Raw genomic sequence first — 22,758 nt, 5'->3', positions numbered from 1 at the left:
GATCAATACTTACTGTCTATATAAATAGGACATTAACCATTTTAACACTGACTGACTGACTGAGTTTGGTTTTACGCCGCTTTTAGCAATATTCCAGCAACATCACGGCGGGGGGACACCAGAAATGGGCTTCACACATTGTGCCCATGTGGGGATTCGAACCCGGGTCTTCGGCGTGACGAGCCAACGCTCTAACCATTAGGCTACCCCACCGCCCCCCCATTTTAACAAAGGTGGTAATATGTAAAATTATAAATTTCGGTAAAATGATAAATGCCCTGTTTGTAACGACAGTGAACGTGGCCAAGAAAACAGGAATTTACTTCGACGTTTGAAATTACTGGTCACACAAACGAACACAATTTCCTTCTGTGACCAAACGTCGTTTGAGACTCACGTTAACTGTTTAGGGCCCGGGGTGGTTACCTTTAAACGTCATCTGCTCTGGTTACCTAAACACAGGGTAGACAACTCCAATTAGGGTGTCAAGCATACCCCTATCACTGCAGAATCAGTCGTTAGGGTACTTCACCCAGAATGACCAACAATTTTTAACCTAGGCGTGACGTCACTTGGAAGATATACCTTCACCCTTATGTCTAAGGGGACATAACTCATCGTCCCGCAGTTTTCAGTTCACCACTACGCTACTTCAATTCTCGTATATAACCTATCATAATGCGTTAGCTCCAGCATTATTAATAGCTATGCATGGAATATAATACGTTATAATTCAAATACGCAAATTCATAAGGAATGCATGGTATTGTCTGATGTGTGTTAGCGTGTAAATGATGTACAAAATGTGAAACGTTATACAAATAACATTGTATGTCTGGGTTTAGTCTGTCTCACAGTCCCTGAACCACATTAATTTCCCTACTGCCAAGCCCTCTCTGCAGTGCTAAATCCCTAAATAAAGCAAGTCTAGATTTCCTCAGGTTCAGGCTGAATCTCTGGTCTCCCTAGGGCTCCTTTTCAATATAAATGGGTTTGTTTGTTGCTATCAAAATTATATATATTCAGAGACTAGTCTAGTCTGGGTTAGGTCACTCTTCTTACAACATTGAGCTAAGAGGCTTTCGTGAACCATAATACTGGTACACTGTATAACGCCAAATTCAAACTTTCATCGTTGTATAAATATTTGGAATTTACCAGTCCTAGAATTCGTCAAGTGATAAGAAAAAACAGCGGATACCGATCTGTTATGTTCATCTGTTTTGCAGTTGTCATCGAGCACTAAGGTGAGAAAAGAACAAAATTCGTGACAGGTATTTGCATTATGTATCGCGTGGTATGTACTAGTATTTGTGAGAAAGATCGGTTTGACTGTATATGCCAAGATATGTAAGATTGTAAGAACACCAAATATGTTGTACATTTTAATTGGCCAAAAAGGCTATTGACGTAAATTAGCATATCATGACAGTCACATTCGGTCATTTTGGTTTGGGACTGTAGTGAAAGACATTTAGAGAAGAATGTTCATAGCACGGTTCATAACAATAAATACAGCTCAATACATCATCATGTCATGACGCTCCTGCCGAACATTGTCTCATTGAATGGTTGATATTGTCCTGCGTAAGATACATTGTAACCATGGTGATACATCACACCCATAGACTGGAGAGCTTTACAACGTCGTTTCCCATAATCAGATCCATCTTCATCACTGCTATGCTTTCGTTTGACACAAGCGTTAGTCTTGACACATGACAAGGCAGAGAGATTACGAACATAATCCGGGATGTGAGTTAATCCGGCATTTCTTGAAGGAAACACGCGAGTATTGTACGTCCAATGTCTGGTGCAATCCGTGACATTGTTCGAGTACAAAGGTTGTGTATTGTCTGGGTACATTGGTGGACGACACGGTTCATTTGTCAGATAAGAAGGACAATGAGGTATCCGGCTGGCTGTGTAGTCGAAAGAACTGGTTGAACTCACAAGCTTGTCAAGTAATCCTTCAGGACAGGAATCTGCAATGTAATCATTTGCATTAAAAGGAAGAAAAACTATTGGAATATAGAATTACAAAAAATATAAGAATTTCAAGCTGTAAAGCCACATTCATTTTCAGGAGCTTTTAGTGATTTTGCAGCAGATGGAATTTGCTGTAGGGGAACAGAGGAACATTTCTAAAGGGAGATATCTCATGATTGTGAAAATGTTTTGCAACTTATATGTACCTGGGACATTTCATCAAATGAGACCGTCTTTACCAATGGGTAATGGAAATTAGCCACATAGTCTGGACTATTGTCTGTTATAAATAATGAAACAAACATGCACATAAATACATGTCACAGATCCAGTGCTCATCAGCCTTCAAAAGAGGATACTTTTGAAAGATATATGTATCGGAAAGACATGGTATAAAGAGAGTATGTTACCTATCACACTGAGTACGTCTTCAAGGATCTTTGAAGATTCTTCTGTTGTATGAAGCATCATTTCGCTTGAGGGATTATTCAGGGTGGATTGAAAATCATTCATTGCTACATATCTGCCTTGGTCGTTGGTCATATAGCCGTTTCTGTGAGAGTGAGAAGCAAATCGGGAGTCGCATTGCCCTGGTACAGTTCCTCTCTCGTCTGTACAACTCCAAGGGTTCTCGTTGGATGCAATTAAGAGGGCCGGCTCATACATTTGTTGTGGGTCATCCAGACCCGGAAATTTGGACATATCCAGATTATAAGTGATGTCGGTCTCAATGAACAGAGGTTGTTGCAGATGTAGAGGCACAGGAATACCAACATCCATTTCACTGAGTCTCCTCATGCTTCTGGCAGTAGACGGGCAATGATATCATAACATGTTCCGGCTGTTCATACTCTTCGCTTGACCAATCACGACTCACGGCTTTCCCTTCGCCATCACAAATGAGCCAATGACAACAGATGTCTCATGGACAAGAGGGAGGTAGTGAGTTATGATAACAATTACGTCAGCTAGGCGCACACTAATGCTGCCATTTACGACTGAATGGTAACATGTGGTTGGGATTAGTCACGGATGGATTGAGTGTAGATAGACCGAAGTGGGCAAGCCCCCTTTTTCCACCTGCTGTTAACCCTCATCAGACTAATCACCATGTCTGTACAACCCCCAGCGGCACTCTAAGGCCCATTACACAAATGTTATTGTTCGATAGGAAAGAACTGCAATCCGTGATGTAATTTCATGGGTTGTGTATACCACTTAAGGGGACAGTAAATGGATACGTGTTGTTATTTTGAGCAATACTCCCTCCTTGTCGGAATAGTGTCCCACTAATGTATTCGTAACATAATACCATAATTTATTATTCATTTCCAATGTACCATGCATACTTTCATGTTGGTAGAATTGAAGAGCAGCACTAAATCGCCGTACGTTTATGGTGTATTACTATGAAATGAAATGTGTATATACCGAAGCTTAAAAGAACGGTCAATCATTTCTTCAAACTCTAAATAATAAACTAAACTGTACCTTCCCACTCTGGTTCTCTAAGCGCTGCAACGACGTTTCCCTGTTTCCCAGCTACTCAGAATTTTTCGTTTACTATGTTTACTGAAATTTTTTGTTCAGCCTGCGAATATAACGGCCACGATCAAAGATAAAACAACGTGTTAGTCAGATACGTTTTTTGCGCAACAAGAAAATTAGTGTCACGTTATCGCGCAAATACACAAACTTGTGAAACTAATATCGTAACAATGTGTAATGGATATGTTTATTGTAAAATGTATACTAAATTGGTTTCATGGTACGATGGAGTTTAACGTAATACATTCGCAAAAATAGAGAAAGATATTAAAAACGGCTGGTCTACTGTCCATCAAGTGACACAGAATAACATTATTGATCATTAATATATAGTGAAAATTTGAAAAAAGAGCATCAATTTAGAATATACAGACCAGAAGTGTAAGGTCTAGTGAATCACAAATGAGCTTTTCTATTTCAATATTCCAGTCATGGTCAAAACGCACGGGATGCAAGCGCTGGAAGTCACAGAAATGTAAATAACTTAAGAATATTAATAGCGTCAATTTCTCTGGAATTTATTATTGGTAGGAGTATGTTTGTTCTTTCTTTTACAAGCATAACATAGTGTTCATTTTCTGTGTGCTATATTTGTGTAAACACATTGCAATATTAATTGTAGAAATATTTCCATGATAATGTATTACTCATCCTAACTGTAAAAACAGCAACGTGCATCTGCCCATCATCCATAAACAAATTAATTTATGAATTAATATGTAGTTCTGCATGGGTGACGTTACATATTTATGATATCATATGTCATTGCTACATGCCATTATCCCAACACATGCATGCAAAATTATTTATCATTCACATTATATTCTATTCACTACTATCTGTTTTAGGTAGAATGTTGTGGCTTGTGTCTCATAGGCCATATGGCTAGATGTTATATGTTATATTAAGTGTCTTAAGGTATCTATGTTTGTGTCACATATAACAAGTGACACACAAACAATAACACTCTCTTTCTTCTCCGTAACCATACGCAAACGCAGTTTGTAGTCATGTAATTAAATAAATATACCACACTCCATTGTTGCTTACAAAGCTGTGATATTTTATTTACTACTATCTGTTTTAGATATAATATAGTGCCTTGTTTCTCATAGGCCATATGGCCGGATGTTATATTTTATTGAATGTTTTAAAGTCTATGTATGTTTTATATATAACATGTGACACACAAATAAATATATCTTCTTCTTCTTCTTCTTCTTCTTTATATATAACATGTGACATACAAATAAATATATCTTCTTCTTCTTCTTCTTCTTCTTCTTCTTCTACACGTCGAGGCCAATTGTCGGTTTGACCGGCTTGGATAGTGCACCTAGCGGGTCAATAAAGCCAAGACAAATTGAAAAGGAAATACATCGTAGGATCGACACTTGATACGAAATATTTTCGATCTTTAGTTAACGAAGATTACTTAATCTCTACTGATATTTATAATTTAAAAGTCTTACCGGCGAAACGAATTATTACTACAATATTACAAAACTAAAAATGCAAAGACCGGTCTATATATCTAATATTAGTATCATCATTGACTCTGTAAGGGACAATAATTTTTTTAAAAACCGTGTGCAGGGTACGTACATTATCAACACGAACCGAACGAAAAGGTCATGAACGTGCAACATATGTTGTATTTGAGATTACACGTCTTCAGACAGTACCAACTCTGGTACATTTGGGGGTTGAGTCCAATCTCAGAATAGGCATTTGGTCACCATCACACGAAGTCAGCGATCTAACCCACTCAGCCAACGATTTCCACGTAATGGAAGTCTGACAACGGGTAGTCTCCCTTGTCTACGCCTCTGTATTTCAAGCGTTATAGACCAAGCTCATTGCTTCATAAACGTTCAGTCATCTGAAGGTCAATTCCTGTATTGTAGCAACCTGATCAAACTGATGAAGTATCTTGCTATTTCTTGAAATGCTCTTTGGAAATAAGGAACTGTATCGGACGGTCACTGATACGTCAAATTATGAAATGTCATAACTATGTACATGTATACATTAAGCTTTTGAAAGCTTTACTGGAGACTTTAATGCTGTAACAATGATCAGATTACTCTTGAATAAAAAGAGAAATGCAACGCTCTTTGAAATTTTCGTAGAAAGAACATGCCGGACTGTAGACTGATGACAATTTTTATGGATATACAACTTCTTTTATCCTGTGAAAGGCGACGTTTCGACATAGATTCTAATGTTGTTGTCTTGGAAACTTGTTGTCTTGACAACGACATTAGAATCTATGTCGAAATGTCGGACGGTACCTCAAAAGATGTGAAATGTAAACACCAAAGTGCGGAGCTCACGGAATGTTACCCGACGTACAGGGAAAGTTGACTTTTTGAAAGCTGAAATCCTTCCCCTTGTCATACAGACTTGTGGAGAAGTGACCCCTCTGGTTATACAGTCTTATGAAGAATGTTTGTCCCGCTTTTTCCTTTTTCATAGGTGCAACCACGTAGCAGGTTTCACGACCGTGCCAATTAACGCTTATCAGAGGGGTACACAAAGTCCGCAGTTTAGACTACCGGTCTACCATTTTTGTGGAAGTCGCGGTGGCTAAGCGGGTTAAGCGGCTGACTTTGTGTGCTGGCGATTAGGTGCCTGACTCTGCGGGTGTGGGTTCAAATCCCGGATGGGACTCAACCCAACAAAAGCACAAGAATCTGTACTTTACTAAGAAAGTGTAATCCCATATATGTTACATTTGACCACTTTGTAAATCGCATTGTGTAATCATGGTCTCATGTAGTTATGGACCAGGTTGTTAAATCAGTGGACGGGGTTACATGACCGTTGTTAGACCAATGTCAAGCCATTATTGTACCTGAAGTTTAAGTAAACGTCTTGACCAAAAGCTAAATTAATGTCGTGACATAAAACTTAAGTTAAACTCTTCACCTAACGCTTAAGTTAAGTCTTGACCAATGACCAAAAGCTTAAACGTCTTGGACAAAATGTTTAAGTTGAACGTCTTAAAATTTGATTGTTTTGATTTCGCCTGTCCATGCATCATCCTTTACAAAAAGTCTTGTATAAACACTTCTCTGGGGATACCGACTTCCTATTTACACACCCTGTCCTACATTTGACATTGCCGGAGGGAGTAATCAATCCCTCGCCCTTTGAGCACCTCAAATGAGATATATGAGTTCTCAAAGATCATAAAAATTTCAAAATTACTTGCCCCATATAATCCGGATTGTAACTACACAATATCCCCAGTGATATGCCTTCTCACCCAAGTAATACACACTCTTTGTCAACACGTAGTTACAAAGTAAATATATGAGTAAATTCTTTATGTAAATATATGATCCTTCTATGAATTGCTTATGTAACATCTTACAACCTTTCTACTTAATTTATCGTAGGGGTTACTCTGATAAGGGTTCTCCTGGAGGTCGTCAGATAAGTAAAATGTTCAACATGGGGAATGGGCACCGCCACATTAACCAGCCACAACATTTAATTGTATCCAGTCCCTGGTTGTATTTCAAGTTTATGTCACGGTTTGGCAGATTGTCTGATAACTGATTTGACAGGGGATGATAATTAGTGACTTCCTAAGACCATGATTAGCAGATATTTAGTAGTACCGGTAAACATTGCATCATGCATTGTAAAGCGGTCTCAGCTGAGACGTGGGAAACCTGCTGACGTCTCCTACAAAGGTGAGAACTTCCTGTTATCACAGGTGTCAGGACAGACTGGGTCTTGTCTGATACGAAGTCCATTGCTTAGTTAACGGCCCTTATTATTCTGATCTTCGGTATGAGTTGTTTCAAAAAGTTAGTATTTTACACCCAAACTTTGCTCAGTTATCAAACACTGAACAAGCTGCATTCCTCTTACAAACAGAAAATATAATCCACCTGCAGCTTTAGTTAGCCATATGTATCGGCGTACCTTATTATCCCAATAACATAATGACCATACATTTTTATAGTTCTTTCATATGTATGGTACTTTTATGTTTATGCACATATTGTCTAGTATATGTCTCGTTGTCTACCTGACCTGGTGTTTGTATATTCCATGTTCGTTTACCATAGTCATTTTAATCGATATGCACATTCACGTGACACAAAAATAAACTATTTTGTCTGTCTGTCCGATACACGCTGGTCATACATTCTGATACGTTTGCATAACCAATTGTCACGATACATGAAATTAGGTAAGTCATATTCATGTACAATGTATGTAATGTTTTGGGAACGTATTACATTGCGACCGCAATACATTTAGTCAATCTACTGGTCGTCATATACATGTATATGTATGTCACAGACATATTGCCTACACTGCAGCACTTCCAATACATAACTAATGTTATTTCATAATAGACCCTCACAAATTCGAATAGTTGATTTCAGTTGGATTTTATTGGTTGTACTTTCAAATTGTTTTACAGTACCATTTCGTTTCATTGGTGGATCGAAACTCGATATATGGTAATTGTTACAGGAATTTATATCTGTCTCTTACTATGCCATACATACAATGTACATGATGAATAGAATTAGCTCTTTAGAAAGCGCTACACGGCATAAATCGTTTGGCATCCGGGAATGTTCATAGCACCTTTCAAAATAGTATTTCTTTTGAATATAAATTACACATATATGGTAATACAACCCAATTACGTCACAATACTTGTAAACGTGGGCAATTGGTGATAACCAAGATAAGATCCAGCGTAACCGTAGCAATGACCAGCATCCATAGTATCCATTACAGTACATTGTCTCTTTCGTATATCAGATTCGAACCCGTCTTGTGTTCGCTTGCGCTTGTAACGGGTATTATTTTTGAGAGTTGACAAGGACTGCAGATTAGACACACAGTCAGAGATCCTATGTAGTCCATTAAATCCTGTACGACATACAGGTGTGTTGGTCTGGACGTATCTGGCACCATGGAAGTATCCGTGAGGTATTTCCCCGCTCTGCTGGTAATTCCTGAATATCACAGGTCCGTGCGACAGGTCCATTGTATTCCTGTTTGGTGCCATCATTCTGTTTGGAGCTGCACACTCTGGGATGGTAATTAATCGTTCCAGTAGTCCATTCGTGTAGGTATCTGAGGACAAATAAACATTAATTCGGTTTAGTGACAAAGTACAACATATACAGAATACAACCTCTTTTTATCCATTATTTCTTACGTGGTTTGTTATTTCTTATGCTGATCAAATGTATCTCTATGGCGATATTGTGTATCAGAGAAAGTGGGAGGGATGGATTGATTAATATTGAACAATAAACAAAATATTTACCTATGGCAGTGAGAAGATCCTCCAAGATATGTCCAGATGAAGTGTCAATATGACGGCCGATGTTTTTGTCTGGAAACTTAGAAGTTGCATCCCATTTGACACCCATATTCCTTGAATAGTTCACGGAACAGATTGAGCTGGCATTGTCAGTATCCCTTATTTCACCAGGTGGAAGAGCATCACCACAGTGATGGAAATAGTTTGAGATCGTGTCCGGGGTGGCGATCAACAGTGCTGGCTGGAGGACGTGGCAAGGGTCATCCAAACCAGGGAACTTGGACATGTCCAGACTGTAATTAATATCCGTGTCGATGTGAAGTGGCTGCTGTACTTGCGGACACACTGTAGCTGGATGCAACATAGTGAAACAGATCAGCAATGATGCTCACTGCTCAAAGGCTTACTCGCTTTTAACGGACGGGGCTTTTCAGTTGTCATATGCGCCCGGTCAATCAAACCCTGATTAAGCTTTTCTCTGGTGTGCTACCTGTTTATTGACCTAAGCTGCTTTAAGTATGTAATTTAAATTGGAGCTGGCAACATGTGCTTCCTATTAGTCACGGGTCGTTTGTCAGGTTCACCGCCATCTATGGACAGACGCGCCGTGTGATACTGACAGTGGTCTCTCATCAGTGACTACCCAATCACCCTGTCTACACATTCTCACCAGGGTTCAAGCGGAGACAGGTCATTACACAAATGTTGTTACAGGCGGTGAAATTAATTCACCTCCGTGACGTAATATAATAGCTGGTTTGTACTACTTAACAGAAATTGGAATTGGCAATCTGGGGTTAATGGTAAGCTACCTATGTTTACATAGTGTCAGATATATTCTATGGTTGATTTTTTAGAGGCAAAAATGTGTGAAAATATTTTGTCATATTGATGGGTTTATCTGGGTACATCCATAGCGTGTAATTCTTTGTTCTTCCAGATCTTATATTATTATATTTATTACATTAACGTGTAATTCTTCCAGATTTTATATTATTTCCTTTTTATATGCAAAGAAAAATACATATTCATTACATCTTCTGGTTTGGACATAGTAATACATGTACACCCCAAAATAGAAATGTTCCCCAACTTTCTCTCACCACAGAAACTATATTATCAAGTAAAATGATTTGAATTATACTCAAAATGTCTTACAATATGAGAATATATTTCGTTTACATGTCGATATAAACTGAAACATATGTTATATTTGGGATTACACTTTCTTAGTAAAGTACAGATTCTAGTACTTTTGTTGGGTTGAGTCCCATCCGGGATTCGAACCCACACCATCAAAGTCAGGCACCTAATCGCCAGCACACAACGTCAGCTGTCGAACCCGCTCAATGGTTTGAATGTGAGCGATAAGAGACATCGGAACTCAATATATATTCGGGGACTCATAACAATCAGACCTCACAAATAAGAGGACTGGATACATCATGTGATCACCCAATAAGTAGATAAAATACATTTCCGGAATCATGAGAATTACGAGTCCAGTGCATGAATCAGACGGAGTCAAGACTGGGTACTTTTTAGCCCTGACGCTTTATAGTTTTAATTATTTCAAAGGTAGGCTTTGGAGTAAAGCAATACTTAGCATATCGATAGAAACAATACTGTAAGTCTCTCTATTGCATTGTATACTTCTTCACGCATGAACCGCGGTTGGTGTGAAGGAGTGTAAAGTGTGACGGATATGTATACCGTTTCCATTGTAAGACACCTATTGTCTTTCCTGAAACCTTGGCTTCGAGAATCTGTTGAGTTTTTGTGTTGTCATTACAAGTGAAAGAAACACGAACAATAAGATAATGTCAATGTTACCCATAAATGCACAATGCCATTTAGAAAGTGATCAAATGTAGCATATGTTATACTTGGGATTGCACTTTCTCAGTAAAGTACAGATTTTAGTATACTTGTTGGGTTGAGTCCCATCCGGGATTCGAACCCACACCATCAGAATGAGGCACCTTATCGCTAACACACAAAGTCAGCCGTCTTACCCATTCAACCACTATTGATTTTGGTGAAGCCGCCGCGGCTGAATGGGTTAGACGGCTGACTTCATCCACCTAGTCTGTCGTACAGACCCTGAAGTAAATATATCCAAGAAAGCCCACACAAGTCATTTTCAGTAAAATATGTTCATTTCAGAGACTAGTTGTTAATCTATCATCCACCCAACAAAAGTAAAAGAATCTGTACTTTACGGAGAAAGTACAATTCCAAATATAACGTATGTTACAATGTTACTCATGTGCATATAACGAATGGAAAACCAACGGAATGTAGACATGAATGTATTTTTTTTCATGTGACTGTTATGAGACCATAACGGATATTCAAGCGGAACACGAAATAATACACGTAAATATCACCTAAACATTAACATTCAGACTATGTTACACAATCGTGTGTGTAATTCGATAGATATCTACAAAATGAACCCGTTCCATATGTTATATCATCATTTGCATATTATCCGTGAGGAGCCTCAGTTCACACTTCACATCACAGAAACCGCTGTGGTTCATGCCTGAACAAACTGCTATGAATGCGCCACATTATACTGGCAATTTATATGGGCAACTACCGGGATAAAGGAAGAAATTATTCATAAGTAGGAAATTATAGAACAACATTTACATGTACCTGCATATTTTTGTAGGTTTGATGTTTCTGCCGGCAAACTATTGATTTGGCTGAAGAAAAAAGTGAGTAATTTGGTAAAATAACAAAAGCTTACTAGCTTTCCTTGATAGCAAAACATAGTTGTAATTGTGTTTTTAAAGGGGGAGATTATTGTATAATTTGCATGCTCATGTAGCTATTAACTTCTTTCACGCGTGAAAATTTAATGTTACTGTGTATGTAGTGTATCACGCTTCTGTATCATCTAATATGAAAGTGGTCGACATTGTTAATTATTTTAATTAAAAACCCTCTCCATAGTGATGAAAATCTCTGATTTACGATTTAAACAATATTTTATTTCCATTAATGTTCACATGTTACATGTTACATGACATAACAAAATGAAATAGGATAAGCAAACAGGCCACTAGGCCCATAGCAATGCTTGTCCGCATATAAGTACTTCATTACAATTCTATGAGGCAGACATTAATGAATGACTCAAAGAGCAAGACACCAAATGCATTTTATATTCATAAGTTGCTTCTTTAATTCCGTAAAGCCGTTTGTTTCAATTATGTAATTTGGAACTCATTTTATCATTTGTTCATTGTCTGAAGGAGATGAATCTCCTATAGTTTGTATGCTAAGGTGGTAGTCCAAGATATCAAAGAAAGACAACGCAAATCTAGAAAATGTGGCAAGTCTAGATTTCCACAACTTCTGAATATGAAGAAAGTCTCAGGACTCCTTTTCATTATATATATTATACAAACATATTTACAGACCATAACATATGCTATATTTGGCATTACACTTTCTTAGTAAAGTACTGATTCTAGTACTTTGTGGGGCTGAGTCCCAACCGGGATTCGAGCTCACACCCTCAGAGTCGCACCTAATGGTCTGCACACAGAGTCAGCCGCCTAACCCGCTCAGCCACCGCTACTTCAACTACCTTGGTTGAAGTCCCGGTAGCTGAGCAGGTTAGGCGGTTGACTTTGTGTGCTGGCGATTAGGTGCGACTCTGAGGGTGTGAGCTCGAATCCCGGTTGGGACTCAGCCCCACAAAGTACTAGAATCTGTACTTTACTAAGAAAGTGTAATCCCAATATAACATATGCTATATTTCACCACTTTCTAAATGGCATTGTGTATTTACAGACCGCCGCCATACAGCTGGAATATTGTTGAGTGCGGCGTTAAACAACAAACCAACCATCCTTAGAAACATCAGCTTGATCAGCATACTGGAATATCAACACCATTGAATGCCTTTGTCACTATTTTAATAGTCTACTGTATGAAGCATCAGAACCGTCACTTAACAGACTCAAGTGAATTCAACCAGTCCCAGTGGTTCCTGGAAAAGGGACAACAGATCTTCCAAATTAGTTGTATTACTTGGCCTTCGTTCTTGAGATACCGGAAACGTTCGCTGTAAATTGACGTTGACATTTCGTTGGTTCCAAAGATCGGCAACGTTAGAAATTATATAGAATCATTTATAGAATGATCAGGTTAGAAACATTTATTTGTACAAACACAAAACACATATAGTGTCCATAAAACTTCTTCTCCCATTGTAAGATTTCAAAAGTTTCACACTGTTTAAACAATATTCATTTCAACAACAGTACACTCATGAAACAAATAAAAATATATCTTCACAACGAAACTGTATTAATCAGGTTTATATTTTTGAAATTAGGGAATTCACTCTGCAGCGACAAACAGTTTAATGCCTGCTACATTTTGGGAAGGTATATATTGACACATGATATAGGTTCTACTACACCAAATAATTAGTTGCTCCCTGAGGGAATATCTTAGTAAACATCAGTTCTGATGGAAGCTGTGATTGGATGATATTACGTAAGATATCTATGTTTTTAAATGTTCATCCATCCAGTAATCAAAACTGACCACATTCTTAATATCTAGTGCTGCTTGTTTTAACAGGATGACTTACGCTGAATGTGTGCAGATATCAAGTAGGTGACATTTGTGCGGAACTGGAGTCTTCAGCTTCCTGTACTCGGAAAAGGAATTAGCTAGCCTAGTCAAAATTGGTGGGGTCAGGTCGAAGACCATACTGTGCATATATGTACATGTAATGGCTTGAAACGACCTGGTTATTTTTTAAGAACATATAACGTTACTTTGGAAGTCTTTGAGAAAAAACATTAGGTTTTGTGTAACCTATACAGTATAACAACTCTTTTTCAATATTTACATTTAGTCCTCCACAATGGTAATACGAAACCGAATGATAAGTGCTTCTAGATATGGCTCTTGTTCAATGGCCGATGTTTATGTACAATGCAAATAACGTAGTTTCTCCGAGAGGTTTTAGATTTATTGGCATTATTATGATGTATTCTGTCTGTTCCAACTTACTTGACAACGATACAAGAATCTGTATCGAAACATGAAACAGAGAATTTGTTCATCGATAAAGTTTGTCCTTATCTGTTTCAACCTGATGCAAAATGATTCTTGTTCCAAAATCTTTAATAACTATGTGTTGGGGGCATGTTTTGTTAATAAAATACTTGTTCCATTGTTTGGCCCCGTTATGGCGTCTATGTGTAGATGTCTAACTGATTGATGGGGGTCAACTTTATGACATCAAAACACATGTTTGAAGCCTGGGTATTGTCAAGCTTGCCCTGTGGCACCTGATAACAGCTCATGACTCAACTGGTGATGTACAAGGAGTCTCTTGGGCTTAATTGAATCGCTCGGGTTGACACATTGTATCAGTAAATCCTATGCTATAACACAGCGAGCGTTATCAGTAATAGCTCGAGTTAGGTAAAATGATACAAAGAGCCTCTCAAGCTTATTGTTATACTGTGTGCTTTATTACCCACTTACCGGATGATGGTGTCTCTTGTATATAACATATACATAAAGGTAGCTGTGAATTGGGAGATTTGGATTTAGGGATATTACTCATTGTCTAATGACAGTTGAACCCAGCAATATAAGTTCAATTGTACAAGCCGATTATATCACCTACCCTTAGAAATTTAATAATACACTGTAAAAGTGAAAATGAAATACAATGTGCGGCGGTTTGAATTTGATGATGTTTAGCGATACATAAAATGTAGGACATACAATGTGATTGTAATACTTCATAGCCTGCACAGACGGATTAGTGGACATTTTTTGCCACAAATATAAAATGTCAAAGTAATGTTAAATTTCAGTCTTAAATTCCGACTGTTTTTAAGTGTAATTACGGTTGTAATTACAAAAATTGCTCTAAAAACATAATAGCATGTTATATTTTGGGAACTCCTCCTTTCGGTCCCATGAAGAGTTGCTCTTCAGCTCATTTTTGTCTATAATGAGGATTAAGTGGCTATTGTATTAATAGAGGGGCGACAGACACGACATGTACATGTATAGCTCTCTATTATTGGTAATATATATGTTTCATTTTCAAATTATATAAATAATTTAGATATCCAACATATGAATTACACAATAGTTTTATTTTTTTCTATATTTGAAGTATAACTCCAAACCTTTTGAAATATGAAGAACAAGACAAATTCACGTGAGACACAATTGCTATAAGGTACCTTAGAATCTAATCGTTGAAGGTAATTAGCTTGCAGAAAATTCTTTTTTGCAGAAATTGATTATATTTCAAACATAGTATAAGTCATTACTAAGTCTTCATTAAACCAAACTATTTTTTCTTCAAACTACCCATCCACAGATTACATTTTAGGAAGTGTTAGTGATGGATAAACAGATGTAAACAAATTTAACAACCGTTCAGTTTTTAACTAAATATAAAAATCGTTTTATTTTTCACTTCAAACAGTTCTATTTCAACCTTAAAAGTCACGTTTCTCCACTGCTATGAATATAATTGAGAGCTAGATATCATGATGTTTTCAAACTGTGATCGAACCTTAAGTGATTGATTCGTTAATGTTCTATTGTCTGCTCCATACAATTAAGTCACGGTAATAATGAATTATATGCGGAGAAGCATTGACATAGGCCATATGGCCTGTTTGCTGATCCTATTTCCATTTTCTCATGTTGTGTACTCTGAAAAATGTAGACATTATTGGAAATAAAATACTGTTTAAATCAAGTGATTGATCCCTCTTGTCATTAGTTAATTCACAAGGGGCTGTCATATATATATAACACAAACACATGCAGCATCCTGTGTTATGGCAATTTCCGCTATCAACACCCAATAAAGTATCTATAGTGTCTCTGCTTAATTGGACATGCCATCGTGACAGGCATGAATACACTGACGTAATCCGCCAATGTTAATTGCCTGTGATGTCAATTAATTTCTGACTGATCACTGAGAGAGCAAGAGTCATTATCCTTTCATTGGCACGTAGATTACGTTATAAACGTTTGTATTCGTTAACATGTATATATTGTTTTGATTAGGGTTTTTGTTTCATAAAACTAATTCTAAGAAATGGCCTGGATTGACAATAATGACATGCGTCTCTAACACATAATCTGAGGTTTGAAAAAATAACACTAGGCAAAGTACCATTAAAGTCCAAATCAATGATCATAGGCAAAGTAGAAAGAAATTATTTTAACATGCTGTATATATATATAGAAAGTATATATGTCATTGCTCTTCTAACAGGAGAAATGTTATTGGGTAAGGTACATCGGACCGGAACTGTACGCATCTCGTAATATGACCTACAAAAATATTCATGTACCACAAGTGATGTTAGGCTCAATATGAAACATCGCCAAATCTGCGGGATATTCTTCATGCTAGCATTGATAATGATATTGACTTTTGCTATCTTTACGTTTTTATTTACCCAGAATGATATCCCCAGAATACAGTATAGAGAAACCTGTAAGTGTATATAGTTTTAGTTTACCGTTCTTGGGCTATCCTTATTGAAAGACAAACAACCATGGCATAAAAAAACGAAAACCTAATTATAATCCTACACATAATATTTTCTCCAAAATAATTTTTTTGACGTGTATTCTATTTTCCCTAGAACTAAACATCCATGGTTGAAGCATTAAATCAACAAAGCTTGCTATTTTCTCCGATTACACAGCGGTGAATTGAAAGGTTTCAAAGTGTGAATAATTACAATCTTCTCAGATGAATTGCCAGACAAAAACAATATCAAAGCTGATTTGTAATCCGCGAGTATTTCACATATATTGTCAAACAAACACCCCGGGGCCTACACCTGGGGTGAGCGGGCGGGTGGGGAAGGCAATGCTTCGTGTCATTTGTGTTAATCACCAGTCACACAATGGGCACCACAATGGGTGATTCTAACCGGTGCGACACGGTTGATTAAATCCTTCACTGATTGGATGAGCACAGTCGATCCGGTGTGTTTTGATTGGACGATGCCACATAAGTCTCAGAGACCTGAGTGACACGAGGGGTTTAAATAGACGTGATGTAATCGGCAATGGCATCATTCGCTTCCAATACATTAACCATGCTGGACGTACCTACCCACATTCTTCAGCCTCTCAGTATCGACACCAACATCACCTACGACCTGGATATGTCAAAGTTCCCAGGTCTGGACGACCCACAACAGATGTACCAACCTGCTCTGTTGATAGCCACTGACTGGAGCGACTACGTCTACCATGACGACCAGTGTGTCACACATGACGATGATGTTCTTGAGGACGACTTATACTCTCTTATAGGTATGTATATGCAGCGTGAAATTGAGTAGTAAAACCGAAACATTTCATCTATTTCACAATTTGAACCACTTGTGTGGCTGTATATGTACGAGATAATAATAATTGTTTATTTTACTTATACTTATATTTACTTATGTTTTCAGAATCCAGTGCAGTCATGTTTGCAGATTTGACAGACTCCAACAAGAGTGACAGTGCAAACTTCGAAGCTCTCCTTGATGAAGTCATCACAGGCACAACGGCGGATTGTTGCAATCTTTTGGATTTATCACATTTCACGGAGTCGGATTTAGCATCCTCAACAGCCAGTTACCAATCAGAGTTATCGCCCCCTATGTGAAAGGGGTCAAAAGCGACGTCACTCGAGTGATACTGAACATTTGAAAATGAGGAAGAAATACAAAATGGCAGAAGTTGACAAGCATTCGTGGCTCCTCCCATCACTTGTATCAGTATGTCCAACTTCCAAAAACTGCATCTTCGGAAGAGATTCATAGACTGCTGCACCAGAAAGAGACTTGACACGAAAATATATTTGAGACGTGCTATGCTAGTAAAAGAAATTATATACATATCTATATGGTGCAAAGGACTATTTCAAACGTATGCTATAAACATAGTGCCAAATCTGTTTTATACATTTTTTACAAATGGGTTGCTTGTTTTATTGTTATCTAATTAAAAAAATGGATATATTGAGTTTTTGCTTTCTGTTCTACATTGAGTGAGAATGCAGACAAGTTGATTATCATCCCTTGATTTGCTGAATGGACAGTACACTAGAGGGCTATATCCCAAAACTTCCATATCCCAATACTACCACGCATTGTTTTGGGAGTTTTGGGAGGACACCCACAAAAGATCTGGTTGACATCACAGTGACACATCGTTATAAATACAGTATGCAGAGCTGATAAGGACCCGAGACTATGTATATGGTACCATGTATATTAGAAATCCCACCCCAAAACCCTCCACAAAAATCACAAACGTTTCCATTATTGATTTTAATGGAACCTAATCAACATATAATCCTGGTAGCTATGCCCACACAACATACTTTGGGCATAACTTTATTTAAGAGGCCACACATGAGACAACTTACAATGAATAGGATTAGATTTACCAGAACTTACAGAAATATCAAATAACGAAACTATGTTTCTTTCGTAACGAGGTATCTTAGAGTAGACTTGCTTCATGAATGCTGAATGTGCATTCGTTGTGGTATAACGAGTCACTCACACAATTGTGTATGATGAATTAAAATCTTATGTGATGCGGTTGAATTATCGGGTGTAATTCTCGTCATTGTCGCCTTCTCTTTGGAGTTGACGGTTACATAAAAGCTATTGCGGTGGTCAATATTCTACATACACGTAAACATTGTTCTCTGACATCAAAGATGACCCGCAAGTTACATGGCAATTTGCTGCAGCCTATTGCTTAGTCAACTATGCAACCATCGGTTACCATTGCAGTTGCGGCTAAGTCACGTATATTTGTGCATTAGATTGTTTACATAGATTTGCCCATGATGTATTAAGGCAGCATGTAAGGTATAAATTGGAATTCTATTAAACACACATCACAGCGTCAGCTACACACGTCACATGTGCCCAATATCACAGTAAATTTGCATTTATTTGTGTTGAAAGCGACATTGGAACGTGTATAAGTACAGATCGTGGACTGTATCCCTGAAATATATTCCCCGTGGTTACACAATTTGTATTTATTAGTAGTACTGTAGATGTAGGTATACGTGTCGCTGAAGCTTTATATGAAAATGTTTCTCGAGGTGTCAGATGAGCATGTAATTATTGAATGAACATCTGACATTTCCATGTATTGTCACGTTATGGGCACCTATCGCCAGAGTCTATTTAAAACTGCTTTAGCTAATCGAATAGTCAAAGCTATATATGTACTCCTCATGTCTCATGAAACAAAAATTGAGATCGCGGTTTCGGATCTCTATAATTTAAGATTTGGGTCTCACGACACTCTCAGCTTTCTTGATGTAAGATCAAGAAGCATGTGACATTACCTGATACATATCTTGATATTTACTTTGAGATTTCCTATATCATGACGTAGCTCTGTGAACCATGACATGATGGATGGAGTTTAAATGTATTTATAACAATTTTATCCAAAGCTAAAGGACCCGGACTCTTTTTACACGAATTGGACGTCTTACAACATTTTTAAAGCGGCACATCAAGCGTCACGGTCCCTCATTCTGAGACTTTATTATACTCATCTCCAGCGTATGCCCTGGCAGCAACATAGTTTACCGGCTTGTGAAAAAAGTTAACTCTGATATTCATTTTTCATGATATGGTGTTACGATTATTGTTGGGTTTGGAAACTGAAGACTTAATTGTACCTCATCTCCAGCGTATGCCCTGGCAGCAACATAGTTTACCGGCTTGTGAAAAAAGTTAACCCTGATATTCATTTTTCATGATATGGTGTTACGATTATTGTTGGGTTTGGAAACTGAAGACTTTATTGTACCTCATCTCCAGCGTATGCCCTGGCAGCAACATAGTTTACCGACTTGTGAAAAAAGTTAACCCTGATATTCATTTTTCATGATATGGTGTTACGATTATTGTTGGGTTTGGAAACTGAAGACTTTATTGTACCTCATCTCTAGCGTGTGCCCTGGCAGCAACATAGTTTACCGACTTGTGAAAAAAGTTAACCCTGATAATTCATTTTTCGTGATATGATGTTACGATTATTGTTGGGTTGGGAAACTGAAGACTTTATTGTACCTCATCTCCAGCGTATGCCCTGGCAGGAACATAGTTTACCGACTTGTGATAAAAGTTAACCCTGATAATTCATATTTCATGATATGATGTTACGATTATTGTTGGGTTGGGAAACTGTGAAACCTTTCACTATGTGTGTATTATTCTGCATAAATGTACCCGACTCATTACAAATGTACTTCAACCTTCAAATAAGAAGACGTAGATGTTGGCGTAAAATATAATGCACTTTATACATTATCTATGTATAACACATTAGTCAAATTAAATAAAAATGCGAAGCAATAGTGACTGCTATGCACCTCATATTGCATTGACATGCTACTCGATCGATTAACAGAGCGTAAGACTATAATACGTTTGCCATGGCGTTCTATACATTGGCCAATTGTTGTTTTTTTGCTTTAAAACAAAAACATTTACTTTGAAATATTGGCTTTCGTGTAATCTCGCATAATGTTGTGAATGACGTAATTTTATCTTAAGGTGTTTATTGGCCCTGCATTATTATGTCTACGAGCAACATTTATAACAATGTTTGTTCTTTTTAGTCCCTAACTTACCATCTGTTTGAAGTGCCATAAGACGGTCTGGGGGTATTTCTGTTATCGTAAAGCGCTAACGGATCATTATCTGGGTGTGGCGTTATACAATGCACGTCCAGGGGTATTTGTCTCACTCGGCGGTAAATTACACTGATCTTTGATCTTTCATCGAGTGTCAGACAATTGAATAAGAGTCCAATGCAATTCACACCACTCTGTAATGCGATGACAAGAAGGACTGTGTATTTTATCAAGATCAATCAGACATCACGGCATTTACCGTAAACAAGAACATCACATGTCATTGAATGATTACCGAATCTATTGACCACCAGTTTTATACAGTGTATTTGATTACCATCTTACAAACTATTCTGACTCAAATTAAAACATGCAAACAATCTAACGTTCACATGTTAGTTTCCCATGAGTAACATACTGGTGTCAACCCCAATATGTTTCTAAATTTGATTGTGTTATACATTGTGTTACTTATTATGAAATGAATCTCAGAATCACATCAAAGATGGCCCGCAAGTTACATGGCAACTTGCTGCATCCTGCACAGTTTAGTCATAAGAAGCTTTGATCAACCCCTCGAAAAGTATCTGCTATGTGAAATATTAATTTTGAGTCACTGCACTATTTGTCAAGCGGCTGTGTTAAGTGTACGGAAATAAAAACGGAAGAAGAACGTGAGTAATAATAAGTTGGAAAAGAATGCTCAATAAATTCGTCTAAAAATGGCTTATGCGTTTCTTTTATGGAAGAGTATATTAGAGGCAAAACCGTTTCCATAATCATAAGAAGTGCGTTCTGACTATATTATCATACATTTGTGTTTTGGAACTGGCAGCACATTGTCTTTGCATCTGTATACAGACTATATAATTCCCCTGAACAAATAGGCCACTAGAAGTATTAACTTGGACAACTTTACATTAAAAATCCTTTTACAGTGTGTATTGTCAGAGATGAAGGACTTGTGAGGATATTTTCTTAACATGTATAGTCTTGCGATCAGGTTACCGGAACTGTAGTAATCCATAAACAAAAAAATCAACAATAATTTCTGAAATTCATAAACCTCTCCTATATAGGATGTTTGGCGATTCTAGCTTATAAAATGTTTTTTCTGATCAAATGAACGGGAATTTACTGAAAGGTGCAGGCAGGAAATAAATGCAAATTTTGTCATCTCATGAGATAACATCACGTCATTATTCATAATATATTTATAAGCCATGCTGGTGTATTTTCGAAACAACGTGTTATATCATCCTCATAGGATATCCTTCTTGGTTTCAGAATACAAAATTAATGCTAATTACATAATACATGATAATTCCCATAACCAGGTAACGCCAACACAATTCACAACACATGATCGCTTGTTCACAACATTACATATTTCTCGGATTGTGAACAAATGCATATTACAATACATGCTTAAAGTTTTTGAATTTATTAAATTTTCAAACATCTGTGTGCTATGGAAGAACATAAAAAAATGTTTTCACAGTACTGTTTCATACAGCTCATGTTACACCCAACGTAGTAAAGTTCTCCGTGTATACGATGCGCCTATGTTCTTTTGTTTTTGAACCGTTCATGTTTTTTCGTCACTCTAGAAGACAGACAGACAGACAGATTATTAAGTCTCACCCCTGTTATACATATATACAAACTAATTTAACATATGTTTACATAAGGGCCATTACATACGGAATTATGAGAGACTAATATTCTTAAAAAATTGCATGTACATGTATTATGAGTAACAATAATTAAAAGTTATATATGCGGATTTTCTCCTTTTTAAAATAACATGGCAGGTTTTGGCAGCTATAAAACAGATATTGCTATTGGTCAGGATAAAAGCAGCTTTTTGTATATCAGTAAAATTACTAAAATTTTAGCACGACGTGATGATAAGACAGAAAGCCTGTCCGATCGGCGGCCATCGTGACCATGTCGCCAAGTCGCTGCAACGTGCTGTTCATTGTTGCATTGTGAGGTTGCCAGAACCAAAGATCGTGGAATTTAATTACGATTCACCCCAATAGTTGCTAGCTTTGTCAACACCATGTCCTTCCGTACTTGTGGGATTCAAAATATGAGACCAACGTCACCAAACCGACACGCCGCGATAGAACTGAAATACTGTTCAAAGCGTCATTAACTAAACCCATTCACTCACCCGTCCCACTAACGTGTCTTCCGATCC

The 22,758-nt window shown here is 37.4% G+C and overlaps 2 protein-coding genes and 1 long non-coding RNA gene across 3 annotated transcripts; all 3 read right to left on the bottom strand.

Moving 5' to 3' along the window:
• Positions 1-1,063: 1,063 nt before the first annotated feature.
• Positions 1,064-2,790, bottom strand: LOC124275536. Its single transcript, XM_046711113.1, has 2 exons — positions 2,400-2,790; positions 1,064-1,985 (listed from the first exon to the last, which is right to left on the bottom strand). The coding sequence occupies exons 1-2, from the start codon at positions 2,785-2,787 to the stop codon at positions 1,531-1,533; spliced, it is 843 nt and encodes a 280-aa protein (XP_046567069.1). The 5' UTR covers positions 2,788-2,790; the 3' UTR covers positions 1,064-1,530.
• A 5,235-nt stretch (positions 2,791-8,025) lies between these two features.
• LOC124275535 lies at positions 8,026-9,227 on the bottom strand. Its single transcript, XM_046711112.1, has 2 exons — positions 8,849-9,227; positions 8,026-8,652 (listed from the first exon to the last, which is right to left on the bottom strand). The coding sequence occupies exons 1-2, from the start codon at positions 9,207-9,209 to the stop codon at positions 8,213-8,215; spliced, it is 801 nt and encodes a 266-aa protein (XP_046567068.1). The 5' UTR covers positions 9,210-9,227; the 3' UTR covers positions 8,026-8,212.
• Positions 9,228-9,342: 115 nt separating this feature from the next.
• On the bottom strand, positions 9,343-22,326 carry LOC124275533. The gene is made up of 3 exons (XR_006898304.1): positions 22,208-22,326; positions 9,466-9,471; positions 9,343-9,352 (listed from the first exon to the last, which is right to left on the bottom strand). It is a non-coding gene; the product is annotated as an uncharacterized LOC124275533 (long non-coding RNA).
• Positions 22,327-22,758: the final 432 nt, after the last annotated feature.

The sequence above is a fragment of the Haliotis rubra genome, unplaced genomic scaffold (assembly GCF_003918875.1).
Source record: "Haliotis rubra isolate DU_JTF1 unplaced genomic scaffold, ASM391887v1 Scf20, whole genome shotgun sequence".
NCBI lineage: Eukaryota > Metazoa > Mollusca > Gastropoda > Lepetellida > Haliotidae > Haliotis > Haliotis rubra.
The sequence above is the reverse complement of the archived record's forward strand: the minus strand, read 5'-3'. Positions and strand labels throughout refer to the sequence as shown.

Coding starts and splice junctions, on each gene's coding strand:
- LOC124275536 (XM_046711113.1), bottom strand. CDS start 2,787: ATGAGGAGACTCAGTGAAATGGATGTTGGTATTCCTGTGCCTCTACAT. Junction 1,986..2,399: donor AGACGTACTCAGTGTGATAG/GTAACATACTCT, acceptor ATTACATTGCAG/ATTCCTGTCCTGAAGGATTA.
- LOC124275535 (XM_046711112.1), bottom strand. CDS start 9,209: ATGTTGCATCCAGCTACAGTGTGTCCGCAAGTACAGCAGCCACTTCAC. Junction 8,653..8,848: donor GGATCTTCTCACTGCCATAG/GTAAATATTTTG, acceptor ATTTGTCCTCAG/ATACCTACACGAATGGACTA.